Source organism: Pseudorasbora parva, chromosome 18 (assembly GCF_024679245.1).
Source record: "Pseudorasbora parva isolate DD20220531a chromosome 18, ASM2467924v1, whole genome shotgun sequence".
In the NCBI taxonomy this organism is placed as follows: domain Eukaryota; kingdom Metazoa; phylum Chordata; class Actinopteri; order Cypriniformes; family Gobionidae; genus Pseudorasbora; species Pseudorasbora parva.
The window spans coordinates 13,932,366-13,960,204 of NC_090189.1; the positions used below are offsets into that span (position 1 = coordinate 13,932,366).

The window sequence follows — 27,839 nt, forward strand, 5'->3', positions numbered from 1 at the left end:
AAAATTGTGTCGTCATCATTTACTCTCCCTCAAGTTGTTCCAAACCTTTATGAGTTTCTTTGTTCTGCTGAACACAAAAGAAGATATTTTGAAGAATGTTTGTAACAAAGCAGATAGAGCGACCATGGACTACCATAGTACATGTTCTAGTCAAATAATTAGAATATCATCAAAAAGTTGATTTATTTCACTAATTCCATTCAAAAAGTGAAACTTGTATATTATATGCATTCATTACACACAGACTGATATATTTCAAATGTTTATTTCTTTTAATTTTGAAGATTATAACTGACAACTAAAAATCCCAAATTCAGTATCCCAGAAAATTAGAATATTGTGAAAAGGTTCAATATTGAAGACACTGGTGCCATACTCTAACCAGCTAATGAACTCAAAACACCAGCAAAGGGCTTTAAATGGTCTCTCTGTCTAGTTCTGTAGGCTAGACAATCATGGCGAAGACTGTTGACTTGACAGTTGACCAAAAGACGACCATTGACACCTGCAGAAGGAGGGCAAGACACAAAAGGTCATTGCAAAAGAGGCTGGCTGTTCACAGAGCTCTGTGTCCAAGCAAATTATAGAGAGACGAAGGGAAGAAAAAGATGTGGTAAAAAAAAAAAGTGTACAAGCAATAGGGATAACCACACTCTGGAGAGGATTGTAAAACAAAACCCATTCAAAATGTGGGGAGATTCACAAAGAGTAGACTGCAGCTGGAGTCAGTGCTTCAAGAACCACTATGCACAGACATATACAAGACATGGGAACACAATTCACGTTGTTTGAGTTCCAGTGTAAAGTTTCCAAAGTCCGTGATGGTTTGGGGTGTCATGTCATCTGCTGGTGTTGGTTCACAGTGTTTTTTGAGGTCCAAGGTCAAGGCAGCCTTCCTGTACTAGGAAGTTTTAGAGCACTCCATGCTTCCTGCTGCTGACCAACTTTATGGAGATGCAGATTTCATTTTCCAACAGGACTTGGCACCTGCACACAATACCTGGTTTAAGGACCATGGTATCCCTGTTCTTAATTGGCCAGAAAACTCGCCTGACCTTCACCCCATAGAAAAGCTATGTGTTATTTGTGAAGAGGAAGATGTGATATGCCAGACCCAACAATGCAGAAGAGCTGAAGGCCACTATCAGAGCAACCTGGGCTCTCATAACACCTGAGCAGTGCCACAGACTGATCGACTCCATGCCACACCGCATTGCTACAGTAATTCAGGCAAAAGGAATCCCAACTAAGTATTGAGTGCTGTACATGCTCATATTTTTCATCGTCATACATTTTAGTTGGCCAAGGTTTTCTAAATATCCTTTATTTGTATTGGTCTTAAGTAATATTCTAAATTTCTGAGATACTGAATTTGGGATTTTCCTTATTTTTTAGTTATAATCATCTGAATGAAAAAAATAAATAAACATTTGAAATAAATCAGCCTGTGTGTAATAAATGAATTTAATATATAAAGTTTCACTTTTTGAATGGAATTAGTGAAATAAATCGACTTTTTAATGATATTCTAATATGATCAGCACCTGTATTTTTGCTCTATATGGTAGTCAACGGTTGGTTATATATTTTTTTTAAATATCTTCTTTTTGTGTTTGGCAAAACAAAGAACCTCATACAGGTTTGGAACAACTTGAGGGTGAGAAACTGATGACAGCATTTTCATTTTTGGGTGAACTATCCCGAGCCAGGGAGTGAAAACTTTTGGGTGAACAGGATGAAGATGTCTTTTTATTTTATTTGATTAAAAACTGCCCTTTGGAAGCAACAGCAGATACTTACATGTTTCCCAGAAGACAAACTAAATACAATTTACCTCGATCTTTAAATTTGAAGGGTTTTCACCCCCCCGCTCTTAAAGGTACACATTGTAAATTTTGGCGCCATCTAGCAGTGAGGTTGCGAATGGCAACTGGTCATTGCTCAGTCCTCCCATTCGAAACACAAGCTACACAGGACAAAAATGTTGTCGTCAGAAAGAGAAGAGAGTGACAAGCACCCTGTAGAGAAGGATGTGAGGCTCATTCTAAGGTAATAGAACCATAACGGTTTATTATGTAAGGTCTTTATACACCACTGAAAACATAGTTATGATATTATATTGCATTTCTGTTAACAGATTCTCATAAGTACTACACACTGCACCTTTAATGCATGTTTCCTTCAGGAGTATCAGTGTATGTTTAAACCTTTTTTAATAGTTGTGTTTGAGTCCCTCAAATGTTCTATCTGACTGGTGGAATTCTCTGTACAGCATCATGGGCAATTTTGTTTTCCACTGTTTAAGTTGAAATAATTTAGCTCAAATAATGTTTTTTAAATGTTTATAAGTTGTTGTTAAAAATCATAATTTTCCTATGGAGAAAATTAGTGTTTTTTGCTTCTGGAAACCAACTGTTGCAACTCTATTGTGACTGCTGATTTTTTAAATCAGTGAACAGTAAAATTCCGAGATAGTTTTCCGATGAATTTTGAGGACCTATAGACCTTTCTCACAAAAACCGGAAATACGTAACCGTTGTGGAAGCGGAGTTCCTGTCAAGCGTCAACAAAGCAATACATCACTCGGCAAAATCGGCAAAATGGACCAGAGAATAGTTTACACAACTGCACTAACTAACCTGCCAATTATAACATTTGCGGATGTTTCAAGACTCGTGGAGGAAAACTCCATCACCAAAAATAAAAAAATTAATAAAGGATACAAATTTTTCCACGAGGAATTTGTTCATAATTATCAAGGTAAGTAGAGAGCGATCTGGCTAACGTTAACTTTTACTGAGTGACAAATTATTTGCGTGTCCACTTAGACATTATGTATGTATAGTAGGACATATACTATATTACTAAAACATTAAAGTCTGCTTTTAATTAGGCATTATGGTATCAATTTGTTCTGTTTATGGTTGTCCAAGTGAACGTCTTGTGTGTAGTTGTCTATGGCTCACTTAGAAATGCATCAAACATTAATAATTTTGTGCATTGTTACTTTTTTTTGCTGTCACTGTGATGTCACTACTGTTCAAAAGTACAGTTCTTTTTATCTTTATATTCTTCAAAGAGCCATTCATTTTTTCCCCACTAAAATGTTGTCGCACAACTGTTTTTAACATTGATTAAAAAAAAACAAAGGCAGTTGTTTTAAATTGTAATCAAATTTTGCAGTATCATTATTTTGGCTAATATGTCATTATTTTTGTTATTGTTGACCAGCTTTGGTGGGGAAAAAAAAGTGTAGTGTATGACACACTCAAAAAACAACAAAAATTGTAACACCATGTCAAATTTAACAAAGACATTCCTACAAAGTTTGAGTTTATAATGAGGAATCAACTTGACATCGTCTCTTTTTTGTGAGGATGTGCGACCATTACAGTCAGGAGTCCTGTTCTAGCTACTTTGATGAATGTGTGTCGGAGTCGAATCCTTGTCTCTGTTGATCTATTGCTGTTAAACTGTCCAATAAACATGTGATGGATGAGAGCTTGTCGATAATCTTGACAGAAACCAGGCCAGTATTTGCACTTAAAAGTTTTCTAAATTAAATCTAAACAGAAAACACCAAACACTGTCCACAACTGAGACAAACATCAGCAACAAGAAGGAGAAAGGAAGATCTCATACTGGGTTAGAGGGACAGGACTCATGCAGACTGTTTATTTTTGGGGTTAATTGTGTTGTTCATTTACATATCACAAAACAGCTTTCATCTCTCTCATCAAACGACTACTTTAATGTGTAAAACAAAAATTAGTTTGTTGTTTTTCAGGCAGCTGAAACACTTGAAAATCTGCATGTATTAACAATGAATTTGCATATTCTGATAGATGAAGTGGGCACACATTTATATAAAGTAATATTTAATGCCATATAAACATTGCAAGCTATTATCTAATGACACTGATGCCGTACCTGTCTAACGCAGCAGAGCCGAGGCGCTGTTTGATGATGTCACTAGTCAAGAGAAGAGTGGGACCTGGAATACATAAATTTGACTCAAGCTTCCTCTCCAATTGTAAAACTTCTCATTTCGATTTAAATCTATAAAATATAATGGTCCTCACCTATAGATAAGAGTGCATGCTGAAGTTCCAGGGTGAACGCAGTCAGAGGAACCTCCTCTGATACCGGGAGCACAGTGACGGTGGAAAGGTTTGAGGCAGGGTTCCCCGCGTCCCATTTACTGCCAGGTGTGTTTAGAGCTAGACTGCGACCTGGACGTTAAAATATAGATACAAAGCAGTTATCATACATTGATGAAGTCTAGAAACCTTTGCCTTTAATGCAGGAGATGGAACACTGATTTTACACACACCTGTCAAAGGTCCATTAACCTGCTGGAGGATCTTCTGTCCGAGCAGGTGAATAAGCCTTGTGACTACCTAATGAGATCAAATGGAGAGAACGAAAATTATATTAAACATACATAGAGGGGCCAGAGAAACTCATGACTGGCTATAAAGCAAATGGAGTGTGGCTGACACACCTGTGGGAATTTTCTCTTGATGGAACTGAGAGCGCCCTCAGGTAGTTTAGCCAGTTCTGAGTCCCGTACAGCATGAACAGTAGTTGCTCTGTTCTGATGGGTCAGAGCTTCCACCTGCATTTACACACATATACACACAAAAAGAGTGCATTGACTGACTTTGAAGCTAGCTTTGGTACAATTTACATCAGAAAATCATAATTAATTGCAGATGAATTTTGCAGTTATGATGCTGAAAATGTGAGGAACCTCAAAAAAAAAAGACTGAATTAAAGGGACAGTTGGTCCATATGACTCCAGTAGTTTTGAAATAAGCCTGAAATATATATTTTTTAAATAAAAATACACACTTGTGCCAAAATGTATGCATTTAATGCCAACTGCATACATAATTTGGAAACGTTTCATATTTGGACATTTATTATTTCAACTTTTATTTTCTTTAATAAATCTATTTTACACAATAAACATAAAATAGCTTAGGACTTTAAGGACAAAAATGTCCCCATTGAAACCCATTAAAACGGCAATTTAACTATAAAATAATGCCGCCTCTGTTAATAGGCTTTCATTTTCAGGGCAAGGCCTCAAAATAAAATTACCATATGGTGCCGTTTTCTTAGGTTTGGCCTAGAAAGCAAATACTCATTTTATTCCACTTTTTTGCTTCTGCATATTATAGAGCCAATTAGATAAATTAGGCAGATCTAATTGTGTGGGTGTATTAGTATGGATGTCAAAGTCTGGTTAGTATGTGTGTTTAAAAACAGGAAAAAAAAGAAGGTGTGTGGTTGCAGTATGAGAGAGAAAAACTATACTGCAAATCACAAATCCAACCTCTGTGTGCACCAGTGAGGCTTTGCTGGTACCTAACAGGAAGAATTTGATACCGTCCCCAAAAACAAAACCTTCCTGAAAGCTATTTTTTGAGATATCAACCTCTTATTTGGAAAAAAAACTTTAGACTTATGATTTAGGACTTGATTTTCTAGCAGTTTTTGAGTTCAACCTGCTTTATTAAAATATATATTTTAAATAAAGCAATTTTCATAAATCATTTTCATAAACTTAAAGGTCCCATGGCATGAAATGTTTATTTTATGCATTTTTTTCGAGATTAATATGAGTTCCCCTAGGCTGAATATGGTCCCCAAATGGCTAGAAATTTAGATCGGTGTAAACCAAGTTCTGACTCTTTCTCTGCATTTGAGAAAATGAGAGCCCAGACAGGCTGATCTTGAATTCTCCTGTTATAACATCATAACAGGAAAGGTTTCCTCCCCTTCCTCTGCTTTGCCTGCCCTGAGAATTAGTAGAGAATGGATTCAGTTTATCAGTCACGACGTCAGCACAGGCTTTACCATATAGATTCAATTGCACCGCCAGAAACAGTGACTAACAGTGTTCATTATTGCCTGATCTAGGATCAGTGAGTTATGATGTGTAGCTAATCATTCAAATTCACACAGACTCTCTTTCCAAATCGCTTAATACTGTCAGTCCCACCGCTGACCGTCTTGATGCATCAGAGAATCAAGCCAGTGACTAAAACGATCAACTTCATGTCATTTCTGTTAGTAGCATGAAACATCAGATTTTTTAAAAAAAAAACATTGAAAGCATTTTGTGAGAGAAATAACGTTGCAAAGTTCACTTGTGTTTATTCAGAGCTCTCAGATAGAAACAAAATAAACTCACGCTCTCAACAACTCGGTACAATAACACTTCCTCAGACACCATTACCTAGCTCCGTCTCTCTTTCGACTGGCAGTGAGTGCTGTTGCTGGCACCTGACTAAACCAAGCCCCCTCCGCACAATCTCATTTCAAATGCAAAGATGTCAGCCAATCACAACAGTGGGTGTTTTCACTGAAGTCTCACAGCAGACTCGCCCCTTGGAACAGAGCATTCCAGACAGAGGGCTAATATCAATATAGAAAAAATGCCTATTATTTCTAAATTATTTGATGTGAAAAACATTTTTTGATGTAAAAACCATACTAACAATATAAGTACACCTCAGGAAACATTATAAAATAATAAAAGAATCCATGCCATGGGACGTTTAAACCTCTATTACTTTTTGTTTCCTTTTTTAACGTTTGTTTTTTTACTTTAAAAAAAAAAAAATCAACCAAGGATTTTCTTTCAAATGAGACCAAACTTAAAGGCTACATAACACACAGTTTCTGCCTGTATAGAGTATTATTGCATAATTTGGGAAGCTGAACAAGGATATCTTTCCCTCACAACCAAAAACACACCTCTCTAGTGACATTGTTGATTTCGTAGTCTAAAAACAAAATGCCAGCATTAACCGAACAAAGCATTTTGATGGGCGCGCTCTTGCTCTCGCTCTTGTTGATGTGCTCACGCAGTCATCCGGGAAAAGTGCCCATACAAGGAATTCCGGCTTTATGATATCATACAGGGCTAGCCTGACAAGCCAGACCCACATCAAGATGTTTGGTCTGGAAACTCACTATAGACAGGGCTCAATCCGAGGGGCGGGATAAACGGTTGTCTTTCAAACTCCCTCTGCACGCGATAGGATAGCGCTACCACCAACCAGAGCAACGAAGGTGAAACAGAGCTAGTTGACAGATTAAACATTCGCCGTATCCGGTCGGCAAAACTCAGAACACATCTCCCCTTTTTAAGAATGACTTCAGTGCCGTTCTTTGTTCTTTTCTCAGAGAAAAGCTTAACTCCAAGTCTTCCAGAGAGTCACGGTCAGAGCTGATTCGAAAGAGCACCGTTCGCCAGTTTCTGTGTTTACTAGAAGCACGCAAACGCAACTCAGCTGTCGTCATTATGGCCCCGCCCCCCGACTCTATACACAATGTGATTGGCCCTGCAAAAGTTAGGGGAATACAGCTCAGAAGGGTATTGAGAGATGCTAGGCGACACTCGCGGGCAGATTAAATTTGCTGCCGCTAGGGTGCGTCTAGATTTCTAGGCTAATACAGGGCCATACTCTGAAAAAAAAACTTTCCAAATCGGATTCAAATCCTGAAAGTGTATATTTGGAAATACACATTTTAACCATGTTTAGCATGAAAATCCAACTATTTAAACAGTGTAAATTAGTCAAAATGCATGAAAAAGTATTAGACCGCCCCTTTAAGTATGTGCTCTAAAGTTTTTTGACGTGGACATTTTCCTCTAAAGAACCTCAGAGTAACTTTTTTATTTTGATGCCCAAGGGTTGTCTGGCTATCACCAAACCAAGCTCAATTTAAAATTGAACATTGGTCTGAGGAGTCTGCTCTGTGTTTTCTACTGCACAAGAGGCATGATAAACGGGCATTATTCAAATACTCTGTATGCAATTGGATAGTCCTTCAACCAATCCGACCACAAGTGGCGTGATCAACAGGCAATGACTCATCGCTTCTCTATCCGTCAATGTGTTAACCTGCCAATAGCGTGCCGGGTGGATAAGCTGTGAATGGTTCCTGCAAAAGTGTAACAGACGCAGTAGAAATTAACGTACAGTTTTCCAGACTGAGTTGCCGGGCGAAATCAAATCGCCGGCAGATCAGGCTGGGTTTACCAGTCTAGCCCAAGGGTAAAAAAATCATTCAAATAAATAAAGCTATACAAAAACATGCAACAAAATTACCAAAACTAAGATGAAAACTGAAAATATAACAATAAAATGTAATTCAAAATATGAATAATATGATAGTAGTATATAAATTATTCTAAAACAACACTATATGACTCATGCTTTATAATCTTCGGAAAGCATATAAGTGCTTTCAGTGAAGAACAGATTGAAATTTCTTATTCACCCAAAAATGAATCATAAAGGTTTCATGATTAGAGCAAAGATCAGCAGCCAGAAAACTCTAATATCTAGAAATACAAAATCAACCTGTCAACCTGTGACGTAGATTGAGACTAAATTTGGATATTTAATCCAGGCGCACATCACTCACATCCATGGACAATGAACCTCTGTTCTCCAGGCAATGTAACCATGGCATCAACATGGACAGGTATTCTTAGCAGCATAAGCGTCACTACGGAGACGTCAGCCATTCACAATAAAACATTACAAATAACGAGACAGAAGGACCTTCTGGGAGATACTGAGTTGGATTTCTCTGATGCATACCTGATTAGGTGTGAATGTCACCAAAACTATTCTGGGAGATAATGTACATATAATACGCAGACCTTTTATATAGTACATACACACCATTGTATAACATTGGACAGTATCTGATGATTCACTGTTGAGTAATCTTAGCAAAAGTCATAAAAGGTTACAAATCCTGGAAAACTATGGGCAAGGTACAATCATTGGTTGCTAGCAGTTTTCAACCATTCGAAGACGTTACACTATAGCCCCGTTTCCACCAAAATTACCCGGAACAATTTGTACCAGGAACTTTTTTACAGGAAATTTTCTCCCCCCCAGACCTGCAACTGTCTGCGTTTCGACCGCGATCTAAAGTTCCGAGAAGATTAGGCAAATTAGTGCAGTGATGTAGGACTGCGCGCGACTGCTCCTCCAAGTCAGTGTCGGACAGTAATAGTGGACTGTTTACATGAGACGTTATCTAAACCGATCTGGTGTTTACATGTGATGACTTTCAATCGCAATCATTTTGTGACATGCAGTTTGTCTACCGCATCAAAAATGTCAACGCTGTTTTCTCCAGCAGCTGAAATGTGTTAACAAAAGACTTTTAAAAATGCCAGTAAGTTGAAATAAAATGCTGCTTGAGCTAAACCAATCAGCATGTTCAGCGCCCGAGTCCCGCCCTCGAAAGTTCCTGAAATTTGAAAAAGTACTACTTCGCGAGCAGGGCCGTTTGGAGGGGGAAATATTTACCCGGAACTTCATTTAGACCCTGGTTCCTGCGGTCTAAACACACCGAGTACCACCGAAAGTTCCTGGTTCCTGGGTAAAGTTCCTGTGGTGGAAACGGGGCTTATGTTGTGCACATGGGCATTGGGCCTCATTCATGAAACACGAGCAGAACGAATTTGTGTGTAAATCGTTCGTAAAGCTAGCCAGACCCACATCAAGATGTTTGGTCTGGAAACTCACCATTGACGGCTCAATCCAGGGGGCAGCATAAACGGTTGTCTTTCAAACTCCCTCTGCACGCGATAGGATAGCGCTACCACCAACCAGAGCAACGAAGGTAAAACAGAGCTTGTTGATAGTTTAAACGGTGTATCCGGTCGGTAAAACTCAGAACACATCTTCCCTTTTTAAGAATGACTTCAGTACCGTTCTTTGTTCTTTTCTCAGAGAAAAGCTTAACTCCAAGTCTTTCAGAGTCACGGTCAAAGCTGATTCGAAAGACCGCCGTTCGCCAGTTTCTGTGTTTACTAGAAGCACGCAAACGCAACTCGGCCGTCGTCATTATGGCCTCGCCCACCGACTCTATACAAGATGTGGTTGGACCAGCAAGAGTAACATACGATTACAGCTCAGAAGGGTATTGAGAGTTGCTAGACGACACTCGCGGGCAGATTAGATTAGCTGCCGCTAGGGTGCGTTTAGATTTCTAGGCTTTCGTAAAGCTGCTCTGACGTAAATTTTCGGATTCACGAGAATGTTCGTATTTTTTAAAATGTTAGTTGGAACGAAAGAAATTTAAACCTGCTACCTACCACGTGTAAATGGTGCGAAAAACATTTGAAGGTTCTGTGTTCTAATTTAGGCAAACTGATGTAGGGCAGGCCTATCATAATATTTCAAGAGTTGATTTGCCCCGTCTTTATTGTTTTGTTTTGTTTGTACTGTTTAATGTTGGGCAATAGGCAGCGCTTGTCACTGTCATTTTTTACCAGGCCATCCAATCACAGTGGAGGAGGGGCGGGACAAAAACTACGCCGACCAATCATCCCACGTGTACACCAACCAAATAAGTTACTGCTTTTTATTGCATTTCTAAATTCAGTAATATTCTTTAAAAATAGATACTAGTAGTAACACATTACTGCCATGGATATTCTGTATCAAAGTATCTCGGCTGGAAAAACGCTGCCCTTGCAAAGTGCTTTCAAGCGCCACCAGCTGGCCGTTTTCAGAAGTGCACCAGGTGTTTAGCTGGCAAAAACATGCTTTGGTGGACACACGATAATTTAATATTTATTGCTAGTCATATGGCCAATTAGTCTCTTCAACATTTATGCAAAATCCTGGAGCCAAACCTGAGAAAGAATTCCAGAAGAGTCCACAGCATTCCTGGTCACGTTATTTGCAACTCATGGGCGGGGATTATGTTAATTATGAATGAGCGTGCACGCGCTTCTTATTTACGCATGTTTGGAATTCACAAACATACACACGTTTAACTAATGAAGAGTTTTTGTTAAGGTCCATTTTACACACAAATTACTCATATAGAATTTGCTCATATATTTACGAAAGTTTCATGAATGAGGCCCATTGTATGAGGGTGGGACAAGACCCACCAACTTTTTAATACCAATGATATTGGACCCCCTCCCTTTTATATAAAAAAGTCTCTCTAATTCAGCACATGTATGTTTACCTACCCCTAACTGATTAACACTTATTATTAAAAAAAAAAACTTTATTTTCACTTTTGTAATATTTTCTTAATTTTTATTGAAAATAAAAGCATTTCCAATATAATATGTGATGGGAAAAGGGAGCAGATTGAGCTCCCTTGGCAAAAGGCGAATTCAAACCTTGGTTAGATTTGCATCAAAACTTGATGCCATGCATCTTACCCCTACGCTATTGCTATTGATTTTGTCTGGTCCAACCAGACAATTAGTAAACAAAGCTATATATTTGTACTTAATGTACATGGCATCTACTCCAGTAAAAATTTTCTGGGAGAGGACCCTCCCACTTTTGTTTTGCTTCTGACACCCACAGTTGTGTATGTGGAAAAGCTCACCACTCCAATGAGATCTCCTCGGCCATACTCTCCAGTCAGCTCCTTTTTCCCATCCTCCTTCATGATGACGGAACGCAGGCGGCCACTGAGCACTATAAAAGTACTGTCAGACTTATCGCCTTGCCTGAGAGAGAGGAAGAGAGAGAGAAAGGATGGGGTCGTTTATCATAGAAGATTTATGAAGTGCTGAGAAAGCTTATCTGTCTCAGCCAGAGGGGCTAAGGAGAAGAAGAAATCACCAATTTTATTAGACTGTATTCTGTCCAAAGCTCTAACTGAGAAGGCATAGGAAAAGAGGAGAAAAAATATCATAATAGTGTTTTGGCTCTCCCAAGAGGAGCTCCCAGAAACTGTTAAGTAATACATTTAATATTAATTTATAGACTTAATAGCCAAAACTATGTGGACATACAAACATCACACTTACAGATGCTTATCGAACGAAAACACTACTTTTTAAAAGTCTGAGGTTGGTAAAATGTTTTAATGTTTTAAAAAGAAGTCTCTTATTTCTAAGGCTGCATTTATTAATCAAAAATACAGTAAGATTATTATGAAATTAAACTTCTTTAAACTTTTCTTTTGGCTGTTCCCTTCAGGGGTCGCCACAGTGAATCATCTGCCTCCATCGATTAATTAAAATAATTAAACATAACTTACAAATAACTCTGTTGTTCTACTTAAATGTATCACCGTTTAAACCAAAATATTCAGCAGCACTTAATATTACATTTTAAATATTTTTTCACTTTTGATCAATTTATTTGCATCCTTGATGAATAAACATCCTGATGATTTTTTTCTTTTTAATTGAAGAGCAGTGTATTATTTTTCAAAACCAGAGGTATTCCAATTTTAAAAAATCATGTTTGTCCTTGTCCATAATAACACGATGTGTGTTTTCCCCATATTAAAAATGTTTGTCTACACTGTAAAAAATTATTTAGAAAAAAAGTTACCTGGTTGCCTTAAAATTTTGAGTTCATTGAAATTGAAATTTTGAGTTAATACAATGAACATTTTTTGAGATTCGACAATCTTTATTAAAATATTATTAAAAGATTTTCTAAGCATATTGGGTAATCGTGTGCGTTTTATTTCTGATGATGCAGTGAGACATGCCAAATAGTGCTATTTTCATGATTTATCAATTTTTTTGTGTGGTTCAGATACACAAATATTTTGAGGTTCTATTTATTAAATAAATTTCCTTCATTGTATCAACTCAAATTTTTAATTTCGTGTGGTTAAATTTTTAATTTCGTGTTTCGTGTGATGTTGTGCAACTGGGTGTAGCTGATGAAACAGTAAAAAAAAAAGAAAAAGTAATACCTGTTAATTAGAAGGTTGAATTTGTCCAAGTAGTGCACTAAATGTACTTATTTACACTAATAAAGAAGTAGAGATGGGTGAAAGGAGGATAATTTTTTTAACAGTAAATATGAGGAAATGAAGTGGACCTGTAGACAGCTCTTCCCGCCTCCACAGCCATCCAGTCAAGGGCAAAATCAATCTGTCTGACGAAAGATGACATCCTTCTTACAACTGTATGAGCCACATTCAGCACCACCGTGGGTTCAGCTCGCATGATCCTGAAAACACACACACACACACAAACATGGGAGTTAATCAACGTGTCAGTTGAAAATCCATTAAAACCAGCAACCAGTTTTGTTCATTATTTGCAAGACAATATCCACAAGAAGTTACATATAACAGTAACATTTTACAACAAGGGTTCATTAGTTAACATAAACTAAGTAAAAACAACACTTCTACAGAATTTAATGATCTTATGTTAATTTTAGCATCTACTAACACATTATTCAAATAAAAAGTTGTATTTGTTAATATTAGCTAATGCATGCGAACTGACATGCACAATGAACAGATTAATAAATACTGTCACAGATGTATTGCTCATTGTTAGTAAACACATTAACTGTTACACTTATAACTATGTATTATAAAGATTTATTTATTTATGTATTTATTTACAGCAGCAATGGCTGTACTCATGGCAAAAATGTATTAAGTATTTTAATATTTAAAAACAATTTTACTTACAATACAATTTCAATATCTTTCACATACATATAGCGGTAACACAGAGGTAAACATTATTACTTGTGGCCAGAAAGAAATTATGATTAAATTTATTGATTTTTAGAGCACTTTCTGTGGATGACACTGTTTTTCCAATATGGTCTATTATGGCCATATCAATTGATGAATGATATTAAATATCAGTCACAGACCCTTTTTGTGGGGTGTTTTTGGCCAGAATAACCAGAAAAGTGGACCAGACAAACAGCTGACTCCAGTGCAAACACTCTTTTGGCATTAAAAACCTACTGTCAGTAATTACTAAAGACATGCAGTGAAAAATGTGTGCTAAAAAGGCATGGACAGGGTTATTTTTGCGGCTGACCTTATTGAATATGCATTTATAGGAGTTTCCCATTCAGACACAAAATTCATGAATTCAATATTCGAGATTTGTGCTAGTCAATTTACTGATATTTGAGCCAATGTGTAATGCTCAAAAAAGCATGTCTTTAACCAGACGCTTTGCACCTACATTGCGTTGGTCGTCATGGAAATGGTCCAGTTGTGTGTGTTCTTAAATTTGCATGTTTTTTCAGTATATCAAGGCTGCATTTATTTGATAAATAATACAGTAAAACAGTAATATTGTGAAATTTTAATACAATTTAATATACTTTTTTTATATTTTAATATATTTTTAAATGTAATATATTTCTGTGATGGCAATCAGCTGTGATAATTAATCAAGTCTACAATCTCACATGATCCTTTAGAAATCATTCTAAGATACAGATTTGGTGCTTAGATAGATAGATAGATTTATGGAAACTATGATTAAAAAAAGGTCTTTACTTTGAAGGTCTTTACTGTCACTTCAATAACAATAAAAGTTATTGATCCCAAACATTTAAATGGCAGTTTATGTTGGATTAGAATGATTGTAGAATTTGGTCATGAAGTAAAAAAAAACGGACTACTATTAGAAGTGTAATGAAAACCTACTCATAGAAATGTGTTTTAGAAATGGACAGGAAACTGCAGTCCCGTTGTGCCCGTACAGTAAAGATGAGAGGCTCCCCAGTTAGTACAGCCAGCTGACCCACCAGCTCTCCTGGGTGAGCCACGAAAAGACACGTGTCCTCTTCTCGATCAATCATCCGCTGGTACACATGCAATGTCCCCGAAATCACAAACTGCACACTTACTTCCTGAGAGACACAAAGCCAGACACAGTCAAGCAAATCATTTGGACAGGGTAATGAATTAGATATCCACAGAAACTACAATGTCTAGATATTCTCATTGGCTATGTTTCAAAACCCAGTGTGCCTACTTCGACAGCTTTTTTGGCCATCACAGGTGTTTTCCTGAGCTCCCTTAAAAGCAGGAAGTAAAATGAATTCTCTTCTAAAATAGCTAATTTTAAATTAAACCTTATGTAATTCTATGATAATTAAGTTGCCGCCCATGTAGTTAGCAGATAGTCATTCAGCTCTCAGGATTCTGAGTCACAGCTGTTCATATGCATTTACTGCGATGTCTGACCTGATCTCCTTGGCGGGCTACAATAGATCCAGCTTTAACTTGATGAAGCGTCACCCTGCCCTCCAGCAAACTGGGGTCCTGGACAAACACAACACCAATATAAATATTCAGCAAACACAAAATCCATCTAAACAAACAGAAACCATGAACCCATATCCCACTAATGGAGATTTATTTTGACCTGCAGCGGAATAATCCCCAGCAGGTCCTTCTTGGCGGCCTGGAATATGGCGCCCACTTTACTAGGGGGCACGTCAGAGTGTGGTGCATTGTCTGTGTAGTGAATCACAGCGGACGGAGCATGCTGCATGGTCACACTCTTCTTCAATATGGACTGAAGAACATAAAACAAATGATCTCAGGGATGTTTTAATATATACAGATATTTAGGATGAGAGAAACATAAGATGGAAGAAGAAGAAAACCTTGTGAATGACAGAACTGGATGGAGGATCGTCTATGGTGACTCGTGCACGTTCATAGGCCATGTTCAGATCATTTCCTGCCACTCCTGCACAAACCCACATAGAAATCCGATCTAATTTGTAGAGTTCAGTACTAGTGGTCTCATTTGTGTGTAAAAGCAAGTCTACATTGAGTGAATAAGAGTGGATAAGCAGACGGTAGGTGAACTGATACCTGAACTTTCTACAGGCATTGAGACAGAGCGAGACCTTCGTGCAACTATGGACGTGTTTTCGGATGAACCAGCTTGCCCTCCGTCTAAATGATGAGAAATTTAAATCAATCTCAAAACATACAAATACAATATTACCATAAACCTGTAGCATGACATCGTCATACTCAGGAAAAGACCTCAATTGGATAGACCTACAACCAATCAGAGCAATGGAGCGACGCATAGTTGTCAACAGAACTCAACTGCACGCACGCTGGAAGAAGTAGAAGAAGAAAAGATCTTTGCCGGTGTTATAAAATTAAACGGATAATAAAATTGAAGGATACATGGAGTACTTACCAAAACAATCATCATTATTGAGAGAAATAGAAAAGGTAAATGCATATACAAACAAGTTCTCTGTTTAAGATTAGAACAAATTCAATCCAAGCGCACTTTGGTGACATGAATGCTTACATTACTGTTTATCATCGCTCAATCATCGTATAAAGCCTGCCCTGACAATTTGATTAGTCCAAACAGCTCATGCTCAGGCATAGTTGTTCCACAACGGATTAAGCCCAGAACAAATTTCCCAAACTCAAATGTTGTGGCCGGGGCTAAATTCGGCTGGCATCCAGTCTAATAAAGCTAGGAAAACGTTGTCTCCCCAGGAAAACAGTCTTTAGGTCGATGCAAAATTTGACAAAAATCGTAATAATAATAATAAATATATTATATTATATTATAGATTCAAATTTAGATTTTGCAAAAACAATCGTGTTCACTGATTAACTAGTTGGACTGATTCACAGAAAATAACAAACACAAAAGAATCATTTGTTCACATTAAAGAAAAACAAACATTCACCTGAGTCTGTCAAGTGCTCTACGGAGCCCTGCAGGTGCTCGTCTTCTGATTGTGTCTGGAAGTGGGGTCGGCGGGGGACTCTGCCAGGACTCCCCTCAGTGAGCACACTGTTGACTGTGAACAGCGGCACTGCCTGTCTCTCCTACACACACATACATTTCAGATACACTTACATGCATCTGGCAAACATAAAACTATTTTACTGGTCTGATATAGGGATGCGACGGTGAGGAAATGTTCCCACTGGTTAATCGATGTGTGATAACACTGGTAATACCGGTACCACTGTGGGGTGGAAGTTGGAGTTTTTCCCTCTTTTCCACCTCGCTTATGAATGCCTGTGCAGCCTTACGCATTTTACTTTTATTTTCAAATTATCTGCAATTCAGGGGTGGAAATTGCTTGAATTTGGTTGCATTATTATCCTTAATAAAAAAACAACAACAAAACAGTAAAATGGCAAACTCACTTACATGAAACATAGAAATTTTATTAACAAGATGAATATACATGGCAGCCTCATTCTCGTGGTGAGCATGAAGGTGTGTGCGTAAATTAGAAGCGTTACCTCCGGATACTGCCACCTTTATCAGGCAAAATTTGTGACGTTCGTGTAGTTTTCACATTCAAAAACATCATAACTAATAAGTAATAGGCTATTTTCTACATTGGTTTTGAGGCTCTCTCCTGAATGCTGGGTTTCGATGGGCGTGCCGCACTAAAGACTTGGAAGTAAACGCCCACGGCTAGGTTTCGATAAGATTTGCATATTTTGCAAATGCTTCCACATGCTTCCCCGTCATATCTATGCCCCTATCAGTTCACATGAGGGATAGATTGTTTTGAAAGCGGCAACCGAAATGATTCTCTCGACCACAGGGCTTGTAAACGTCTTTAGCAAACAAACACATTAGATCCTTTTCACATTTCCGGGTTTCTTAGAGGTTGGGTTAACTTTTATAGCGATGAATGAGAGAATACATTTTTTTGTGTCCCCATCTTTTTAAATAGAAAAAGAAAAAAACAACAACAGTGATTTCACAACTTTGAAAAAAGAGGGAAAAAATAGAGTGGGATTGATAACAGCAGTGAAAAGAGAGAATGATGTCATTTTTAACATCACTCCCATAGACGCTGTATTAGAAACTCCCTCACAGCAGCGGTAAGTTGTTTTGTGTAATTTGATGCAAAAGTAATATCATACAAACTATTAGTGTTATAAATGTACATTTAATTAAGGATTTATAATATTGATGACCATTAAAACGCATCATCACAGTCTGTGAAAAGGGTCCATGATTTAATTCTTATCTACCCATGATTGATTGGAATATTATTTTTGTATTACATGGCCCGCCTGATCGGTGGATAGAAGTGTGAACACACGTGCGTTCGCGTGCCCTTCAAATGTCAAGTGAAGAGAGTGAACAGCGCAGATCAAGAAAGGAATATTATTTCACTATTTGTGATTCACCAGCCTGCCGACAGGCTTACGATTTGGTAGCCAGTCTGGAAAACACACAGCCCTGGGACGTTGGGCTTTGCAAGCCCTGGCCCATACATGTCCGAGTCTGACCCCGAATAGCAATGAACTAACAAATAAGGGATTCTCCAGCCCTGTGACAGCGTGCTAAAGGTATGTTCTGTTAGACACGTACACATAATCAAAACGATAACTTGTATTACTTATTACACTAGGCAAGTGATGATCTGTGTGGCTGAACAACTTGTAACATTGGTAAAACCGACTATCGCAGCAAGCCTAGCCTGATGTAACTTATTGATTTTTACACTTAAAGAGGTGGTTGCATGCAATTTCACTTTTTTAATTTAGTTAGTATGTAATGTTGCTGCTTGAGCATAAACAGTATCTTCAAAGTTACAGCGCTGAAAGTTCAATGCAAATGGAGATATTGTCTTTTAAAGTTATGCCAGTTTATTGCCTACAAAAACGTCCGGTTTGGACTACAACAAGCTTCTTTCCGGGTTGGTGACATCATAAACCCTTGCTATTCACCGCAGATGTGACTTCTGCCTTAATGGTAAGGGTGGTGGCTTTTCTGGACAACCTGTGCTTGGCACTTCAGCCAATAAAAATACATGAAACTACATTTGGCCATATAACCGATCTAAGACCATTGCGTTTTTCGGAGGGATGGGCTTCAGAGAAGCAGGAAGCAAACGAGCCGTTCAAAGGACAGTGGAGACAACGGTGTGGAATAAAGGAAAAATATAAGTAAAATACAGCGTTTAAAAAAATAACATTAAATTAAGACATGTTATACTGCACCCCATAAACACAACCAAGCGTAGAAACAAACCACGGAACTACCCCTTGTTTATGCCGTGTTGTCACGTAACCTTGCATGCTGACTGCTAAATTGTATGTATATCAGATTGGAAAGTACTCAAATTCAAAGCGCAAGCTAAAAGTATTCCTTAAATCAAAACAGAAAACAACTCCCTCGGCCTGCCCACGCTTGGAGGGGAGAGGAGAGCTACGTGTGTGAAGGGTTGTGCTGTGACATGCAGTGATGGTGTATGGGAGATTTTCACCCAGAGGGTGTTAAAGTCAGTGTCCTTTAAATGAAAGCCGAGATCTTATGATCCATGTTATTCAATCTAGCTGAGTTTTACGGTTCCAGCACAGGAGTGATTATGCCGATGGAGGTTAACGTAGCATGTAATAATGCTGAGATGTATGTGTGTACTCTCTCTCAAACCTGATTGAAAAGCTCGGTTGTCAGTCCCAGGTAGTTGTGAAGTGCCAGGAAAGTGACTCTCTGCAGGCGCACCATGATTATCTAAACAGACAAAAATAAGCCACAAAATAAAACAAAAAAATAGTTTTTTTTGTAAATAACTATTTGTACTCCATTAAATAACAGTATTAAAACTCTTGCAAATAAGACACCAGTGTCTATGCACTTATACTGGCCATAGCTTTTATGAAAAATGTATTTGATGTGCAATTTAGACACACCATCATTTTCCATACCCAGCCATTTACGAAGACGAAACTTTAAAGATGTAATTCTAATTTAAATATAGCAGTTTTTGGTCAACTTTACAAACTATATAACTATTATTATTATTTACTGTATCAGCAAATATTGGATATTTAATTGTATTAATTTGATTAGTTTTAATCAAATTATACTGTATAATTTATAATTACTAATTTAGTTTTTTAGTGTAATTTAGTTTAAAAATCTATACAATTAAAGGGCCCCCCCTTTAAATGAATGTGAAATGCTGTTTCATGCATACTGAGCTTTTTACACCTTTAAAGACTTGGATTCCCATCCTAAACATAGACAAAGTTTCAAAAACTAATGTTGGACGTTTGATGGAGTATTTCTGTGTTAAAAATACTCCTTCCGGTTTCTCACAAGTTTCGGCGAGTTTTTTTCGAGTATGGGTCTACTTGACGTTAAATAGAGCGGAAGGTCCTTGTATGGGCCGTACGGGCTCTTCTCCCGGTAGGGTGCGCGCGCGTAACTAGAGGAAGACAGAGGAAATGCACGCTGTAAACAGTCTCTCAGGTGCAGATCCAGTCGTCCGTGAACACTTATGACGCGCCGCGCTCCACTTTATTCCTATGGGTGACGTCGAGCGACTTCAACGCTTCAGCACAGCATTCCGGGAAGGCAGCGCTGCATTTGAACCGATTTGAATGCAGAAATGACGGGAAGCTTCACAACATCGCTTCAGTCACGTCGCAAAGTGGATTTCCACGGTCACTGCTGTCACAGGACTTCACCAAATCATACCAAAGAAGTGTGTTTTTGACAGAGCGGTCCTGCTTTGGAAGATGCCGGTGAGTAAATCAACTTCAAATGTCTCTGCTATTGGCTACCGTCGCATGAGTAAACATCAGTAAACGATACGATCGCGTGCTTCGTCATTCAAATGCGCTAACGGTTACTCCATTGTTGTTCTGTATAACGTTACACTATTCTGACTCTGACGTGCAAAACCGTTTTGCTTGCTACCTCTAAGGTCTAGTCACATACAATAGTCCATAAACTGAATCATGTCCTCATAAACTGCACACAAAGGCCCCTAAATACAGTACATACCACAGAGACGGACATCCTGATGTTGCCGTTTCTCCTGTTCAATTTATTTCAGCCTCAGATTTGATTGTGGATCATTATCTGTATTAGCTGAGATAGATGGGTTTCTCCACGCTTGAGGACGTCACCGCTTTGCGCGCTTGTCATTCTTTAGCTCCGCCCACACGATACGCCTCCAGGCGCTCGGTTTTTTCCGGAAAGACTCGGTACAGCCCATATTTCTTTTATAAATATGATAAAACTAAAGACTTTTCGGAGATATGAAGGATGCAATACTACTCTATAGGTACTCAAGATTGACATGAGATTGACTGAAACTGAGTGTTTCACCCCCCCTTTAAACTAAATTACACTAAAAAACTAAATTAGTTATTAACTAAATTTAATAACTAAATTAATTTGAATAAAATTTAATTTTGAATAAAAGTAATTGTTACTAGTATTAGTAATAATGAGGGGTGGGAATATATTCTCAATTTTGAATAAAATTTCAATTCAGTATATGCATAGATTTGATTCTAGTTCTCATTTTTGTATTACTTTTCCTATTTGAATGTGGTAGATAGTTTAAAAGGTCTTGAAGAAAACAATTTTACTGAAATAAATGTGAACCTTGAAAAGTTCTTCCCATTTTAGTCAACCTAAAATAATAAAACGACTGGCAGTCTTCTGTAATAAAGCAAGACAGGCAATTATTTTATTAAAAAAAAAAAGAAAAAAGAACAAAGAAGCAGAATTTTTTTAAACAACTTCCTGAGTCGCCGCAGACAGACGCCGAATGGTGTTTGAATTTTAAAGGCGCAGCGCGTGTGGTGTGAAGCTCAGCGCCCTTAAAGGGGTCGCACATAACATCTGCGAAGATTCGACTGTGAGATCAGTGGTTGAATCCAGCGCTGCATATTGATGTCTTTACTGTATGAATTAAATATAAATTGATTCATGTTAAAGATACAAAAGTTATTCAGTCAAAAGCAGCGAGAGTTTTTTTCTCCTAACTGCTTACATTCGCGTAGGACATAACAGACTGTGTTTACATGAACACTACACACAATGTGCATTTTGACATCATCGTGTGTATTGACCATGTGAAAGAGAACTGAATTTGGGACTGCATGAATCTGACAGGCTGATACATACTCAGTCCGTTGAGGTCAGATGCAAGTAAAGACATGAATAACTGGAGAGCAGCATAACATTAACACTAACAGCGATCTATAGTACAAAGTACTATATAATAAAATATGACTTGAAAGGGCTTGGACAAACATATATCCACATGGATATGATCATATGCTTTCTTAACTGCAGTTTTCTCAATGTTGTGCTTTTTTTTGTTTTGTTATGGATGTTGGGATGTTCTCTAATAATATAGTGCTGCTCAGGTATTTCCAACTTCTTTTTACCACCAAGCAAAAAAACAAAAATAACTTTGGTGCGAGTATATAGGGGCCTTAAAAGCGGACCTTAGACGAAAAAAACATGATAACATAAAAAAGGTGTAGAAAATGGCCTGTTATTACAGTGTGGTTGAGACAGATGTTCAGTAAGACAGAGGTCACATTCATGCAGACAGCCATGGGAGAGTTCAAGCCCATCTGTACCTGTATGACCCTCACTAGCGTCTCTGGGTATTTCTCAAACACTGACTGGAAAGCTGAGGCAGGTAAACGCAATATGGTAGACCTGACCGCCGCACGAGCAGACACGGTCTTATAAGGAGCAGGATAACCCTGGAGAGAAAAGAAAGATCCAAAATTAATCTCAGTGCACTAGAGCAAGATAAGTCATCTGGAAGGCAGACAGAGAACTTACTGTAATGATGTCTAGAATGCTGAGCAGACTGTGAACGCTGTCCCCGGGCAACACGTCCTTCACCACAGGCTCTGTGCCATCCTAAAAGAGACACACACACCCCCAAAGGGGAATATAAAAACATTAGGAGGGCACTAAGTTTAATTACTCATTCGTGATTTAGCTAATACTTCTTATCCAAAGTGACCTACAGAGAATTTATTGCAGGGACAGGGCCCCTGGACTAACCAGAGGTTAAGTATCTTAATCAAGGAAATTATGGTAATTGTTCATGAATCAATTGCTGTGGGTTTCAAATCTATAAGATTTCTGTTAGCAGACCAGAGCTTTAATAAAGTTATAGGCTGCGATCAAACACTTTTCTATTAGTTTATCTAAAATACATTGTATTAGTTGTTTTTCTATATCGTACACTATATCAACAATTAAAAAGAAAGTCACTCACACTCACATGTTGCCAAATGAGTTTAAAGCAATATATATTTTCCAGTTTTTGACTCAAATCATGTTTTTTGTGCTGTCCCTATTTAAATAAATGTATAAATGGGAAAAGGGTTGTGGGATGTGAGGGAAATGGTAAAAAACAAAATGATATGCGTGTGTGTGTGTGCGAGTATAAACATTTATTATATATATATATATATATATATATATATATATATATATATATATATATATATATATATATATATATATATATATATATATATATAAATATATATATATATATGTATAAAATATAATTAATATACATTACAATTTATAATAATAAAACAATTTTATAGATTTGTATATATAAAAATATCTAATATATAGGTTTTTTTGTTGTTGTTGTTTAACTAAAATAAATGTATAAAAACAGAATATAAACCATGTATAGTAACAATACAGTATCATTTTAAATATAAATGCCTACTTTCTCTCCAAAGCATAGTGTGCAAAGCATCAGTGTGTATGAGGTTGATGACCAAGTTAACTGACATTCAATAAACAAGTGCTCTAATGAGGCCTGTGAATTTTAAAAAGGTACTTTATGGCTCATCCTTACAAACTCATGAATGCAAAGCTCAAGCCTCCCATCCTGAACCACATAAATGCTGTCATCATCATCCCCTGGCTTGAACAGTCCCTCCCCCTCCTGCAGCTCCACAAACACCATGTGCCGACACAGCTCCAAAAACAAGGGCTTCTCAAAATGACCAAGTACTCTGAAATGGATCAACGTTTAACTTTAGACGAGCACAAGACATTTCATTAGGCTGAAAAAGTATCATGTGATTTGCATGTAGCTCAACTGTGATCTTGTGAGGGTCAGCATTGTTCACCTGACATTCTTGAGCATATAGAGCACCTCTGAGGGCAGGTTTGAGTTCTGCACGTCAAATTCTGTGAGATCTGCTTCCAAGAGAGAGGGTGGGGGTTCTTTAGGCTGCAAAGTGGGTGGCTCCTTCCTGATCCGCAGGATCCTGTATGACATCATAGCAGGATTCAAACCAGAAATAGTAATTGGACAGCTCCTGATTTTAAGTGTGTGGGTGATAAAAAGAGATGGCATGCATTCTGTAAAAATTAGGTATATGAGAATCTAAACATACCTGCGTGCTATACTTAGAACTTTAGGCCTCTTCCGAGAACGCTGCTTAGACACCGAAGTGGAGGTTGGTGTCGAGGACAAGGTCTGGACCTGAGAGATAGAAATAGAAAAAAAAACAAGTGGAGGATGGAGAGTAAATAAATATATCATGCTGTTAGTCATACAGGTTTTGCACATTGGAACACGTTCAGGATATTCCACTTTGCATACTCTATGCTGCCCTCTAATGGAGGAAGACTAAACTTTAAGCTGATGATATAAATTTTAATTACACCTACAAATTAGTATTTGTGGAACAAGCAGCGTCAGAGTCAGAACAATCAGCTATTTACCTTGGAGCACAAATAGACCACTGTGAATGTGACTATTAATCACCAGGGTGCAAAACACAGGTAAGCAAATGGGTTTCAGCTTTAAGTTGTGACTCACCTTTCTCATGATTTTCCTGCCATAAAAGAGCACTTTATCTCTTTTTCTGAAGCGATAACGGGGAACATCAGCCTGTTGACCTTAATATAGGCACAAACAAATGCATAATGAGATTCCAGAGATTCCAAACTGCTCTACACAATACACTGCTGTTCAAAAGTTTAGGGTTAGGTTGATTTTTTTTTTTTTTTTTTTTTTTAAAGGAAAATTTTTGTTTATCAAAAATGCAAATTGATCAAAAGTAACAGTAAAGACATTTATAAAGTTACAACTAAAAATATACAAATGCTGTTCTTTCATACTTTTTATTCAAAGAATCCATAAAATGTGCAGTGTGTAATATTTATGAGGATCTGTTGACAGAAATGCTATATAATATACAAACCCGATTCCAAAAAAGTTGGGACACTGTACAAATTGTGAATAAAAACAGAATGCAATGATGTGGAAGTTTCAAATTTCAATATTTTATTCAGATATTGAATTGATATTGGAGCCTATCCAGATGTGTAAGCTGCCCATGCCACACGCACTCATGCAACCCCATACCATCAGAGATGTTGACTTCTGAACAGAGCGCTGATAACAACTTGGGTTGTCCTTGTCCTCTTTAGTCCGGATGACATGGCGTCCCAGTTTTCCAAAAAGAACTTCAAATTTCAATTCATCTGACCACAGAACAGTTTTCCCCTTTGCCACAGTCCATTTTAAATGAGCCTTGACCCAGAGAAAACACCGGAGCTTCTGGATCATGTTTAATTATGGCTTATTTTTTGACCTTTAGAGTTTTAGCCGGCAATGAAGAATGGCATGGTGGATTGTGTTAACCAATAATGTTTTCTGGAAGTATTCCTAAGCCCATGTTGTGATTTCCATTACAGTAGCATTCCTGTATGTGATGCAGTGCTGTCTAATGCCTTGAAGATCATGGGCATCCAGTATGGTTTTCCAGCCTTGACCCTTACACACAGAGATTGTTCTAGATTCTCTGACTCTTTGGATGATATTATGCACTATAGATGATAACTTCAAACTCTTTGCAATTTTTCTCTGAGAAACTCCTTTCTGATATTCCTCCACTATTTTCCGCCGCAGCATTGGAAGAATTGGTGATCCTCTGCCCATCTTGACTTCTGAGAGACACTGCCACTCCGAGAGGCTCATTTATACCCAATCATGTTGTCAATTGACCTAATAAGTTGCAAATTGGTCCTCCAGCTGTTTCTTCTATATACATTTAACTTTCCGGCCTCTTATTGCTACCTGTCGCAACTTTTTTGGAATGTGTAGCTCAGAGTCCTGCACGGGTTCGGGTTGACACGCAAAATTTGTGGAAACGGATGAAAAACATCCAACTGTCGGATACGGGTGCGGGTCGGACAAGGGGGAAACACGGGTCTAACAGGTTTAAAACAGTCACATGCGAACATAAAATGTATGCATATTTTTAGGAACACATCTACAAAAATATGTCTTGCCTGTATTTCAAGTTAATCAAATAATTTAAAAATTTTCCTTGCGCCGCCATGCGCCCTCCCAGGATTCTCTGACTTTCAAAAAAAATCACACAAGGCTTCAAGGGGGTCGCACACAGGTCGCACACCGGAGGGGAAGCTCAGCGCAGGACTCGCACATTATATATGCCACGATGTGTGCATCATGTAGCACAGGGTAAAATCAGTACATTTGCGCGGCAGAATTTTGAAGAATTTCCTGAATCGCAGCAGAAAGGCACCGAATGCCGCCGCCGGGGTGCGTACACTCATTGAAAATAATGTGTTCGAATTTGAAAGACGTGGCGCGGTGCTGTATTTATTTTTGTATGACCTGGCAATAAATGTGTATGTTATATGCTGATTTTATTTCGCGTGCGGGTCAGGCGTCGGTTCTATTATAAGATCTATTATAAAAATTATATGGTCGGGTGCGGATTTTAATTAGTGCTCCGTGTCGGAAAACTCAGATGCGGTTTAACGCACCGTGGGTACGGGCGGGTGCGGATTTACAAAATTTTCAAAAAGGACTCTGGTGTAGCTCTCATGAAAGTCAAAATGAGTCAATATTTGGCATGACATTTCAAAATTTCAACATATATATATATATATATATATATATATATATATATATATATATATATATATATTCTAATGTGAATAAAATATACGTTTATGAGATTTGTAAATTAAGGTGATTTACATTAGGGTGAGCGGTTGCAATCCACAACCTCACCACTAGATGCCGCTAAAATTTACACTGTGCACTTTTAAAACATGCATTTAGGATCCACAAAATATTAGCCACAATGACTACGTTTACATGGACTGCAGTAATCTAATTATTGACCTTATTCTAAATAAGACAATATTCTGATTAAGGTGTTTACATAAGTTGCTTTTAGAGTACTACGTTCATGTTCCCGTTTTACATGTGATGAACATAGATCGATTATGGCTCGTCATTACGTCCCTTACGTCCCCAGCGGGTGTCGCTGTTGGAGAGTGTTACTTTACATTAAGAAGTATAAAAAACATGCATTTTTTATATACATTTACGTTGATTTATTTTGTAATATTATGTATTGTCTCTTTCTGTTTTTTTGAAGAGACACTACCCCTCTTTCCTCCTTATTGACAGCCTACATTTAGAACAATAGCTTTGATTAATGATAAAAAAGGTTTAAAAATCGTGACTGTTTGGATTGTTTTTCCTGCCGTCGAGCCACAGGCGTTCACTGAATGACCCATCTGGTTTGCGATTACAGATACAAACTTATTGTATTTTACTTTTACAATGAGCATAATAATTACAACAAAAATAAAAATAAAGATATAGAGAGAGGACGCAGTGTTCAGAATGAACAGACAAGTAAAACACACACCGCCCATAGCAACGCGTTATGGCAGCGACATTTCAGACTGACAGATACATAAAAGATAAACGGGGCTTTCCCGCCATTTGTTACTGGTTTGTAGATGTTGCTATATTAATTATAATTCCAATTCTGTTTTATTGGCCACAATATTATCGATGATTGTTGAAAGGGGCACTTTTGATTAATTTTCAAAAAGGGCAGAGGCTCGAACCCACAAAGCCTCCCCTCTGCACTTCCCTGGTGTGAATAACGTTATGTGTCCTGTCACAAAATGCGGCGAAATGTCCGACACGACATTAATAGTTAGATTAAGGTGTGTACATGTCTGTAATGCTCTCCAATAATGCAACTAAAATAGGCATAACTCACATGTCTTAATCCGATTTATGTTTAGTTAGATTATGACTTTAATCAGATTAAGGTAATTAGAAATCGCTGTCTACATGGTAGCCTCTTAATCAGAGTATTGTCTTAATCAGATTAATATCGGAGTATTGTTGTCCATGTAAACGTAGTCAATGAAATCAAAAACTGCAAAAAAATAAAATATTATTGACCATGGCAGT

At 37.7% G+C, this 27,839-nt stretch overlaps 1 protein-coding gene across 3 annotated transcripts in view; it reads right to left on the bottom strand.

Annotated features, from left to right (window-relative positions):
* pnpla7a (patatin-like phospholipase domain containing 7a) overlaps positions 1-27,839 on the bottom strand; it is a 45,338-nt gene that overhangs the window by 14,654 nt on the left and 2,845 nt on the right. For all 3 annotated transcript variants that reach the window (XM_067424737.1, XM_067424736.1, XM_067424735.1), the window contains 19 exons: positions 24,402-24,481; positions 23,974-24,062; positions 23,704-23,844; positions 23,427-23,586; positions 22,379-22,459; positions 22,168-22,296; positions 19,211-19,291; positions 16,488-16,629; positions 15,637-15,720; positions 15,423-15,508; positions 15,179-15,331; positions 14,998-15,075; positions 14,455-14,660; positions 12,864-12,995; positions 11,404-11,527; positions 4,505-4,618; positions 4,334-4,400; positions 4,083-4,232; positions 3,931-3,994 (listed from right to left, as the gene is read on the bottom strand). In XM_067424737.1, the coding sequence (XP_067280838.1) occupies positions 3,931-3,994; positions 4,083-4,232; positions 4,334-4,400; positions 4,505-4,618; positions 11,404-11,527; positions 12,864-12,995; positions 14,455-14,660; positions 14,998-15,075; positions 15,179-15,331; positions 15,423-15,508; positions 15,637-15,720; positions 16,488-16,629; positions 19,211-19,291; positions 22,168-22,296; positions 22,379-22,459; positions 23,427-23,586; positions 23,704-23,844; positions 23,974-24,062; positions 24,402-24,481 (2,161 nt within the window). The remainder of the gene's footprint in view (positions 1-3,930; positions 3,995-4,082; positions 4,233-4,333; positions 4,401-4,504; positions 4,619-11,403; positions 11,528-12,863; positions 12,996-14,454; positions 14,661-14,997; positions 15,076-15,178; positions 15,332-15,422; positions 15,509-15,636; positions 15,721-16,487; positions 16,630-19,210; positions 19,292-22,167; positions 22,297-22,378; positions 22,460-23,426; positions 23,587-23,703; positions 23,845-23,973; positions 24,063-24,401; positions 24,482-27,839) is intronic.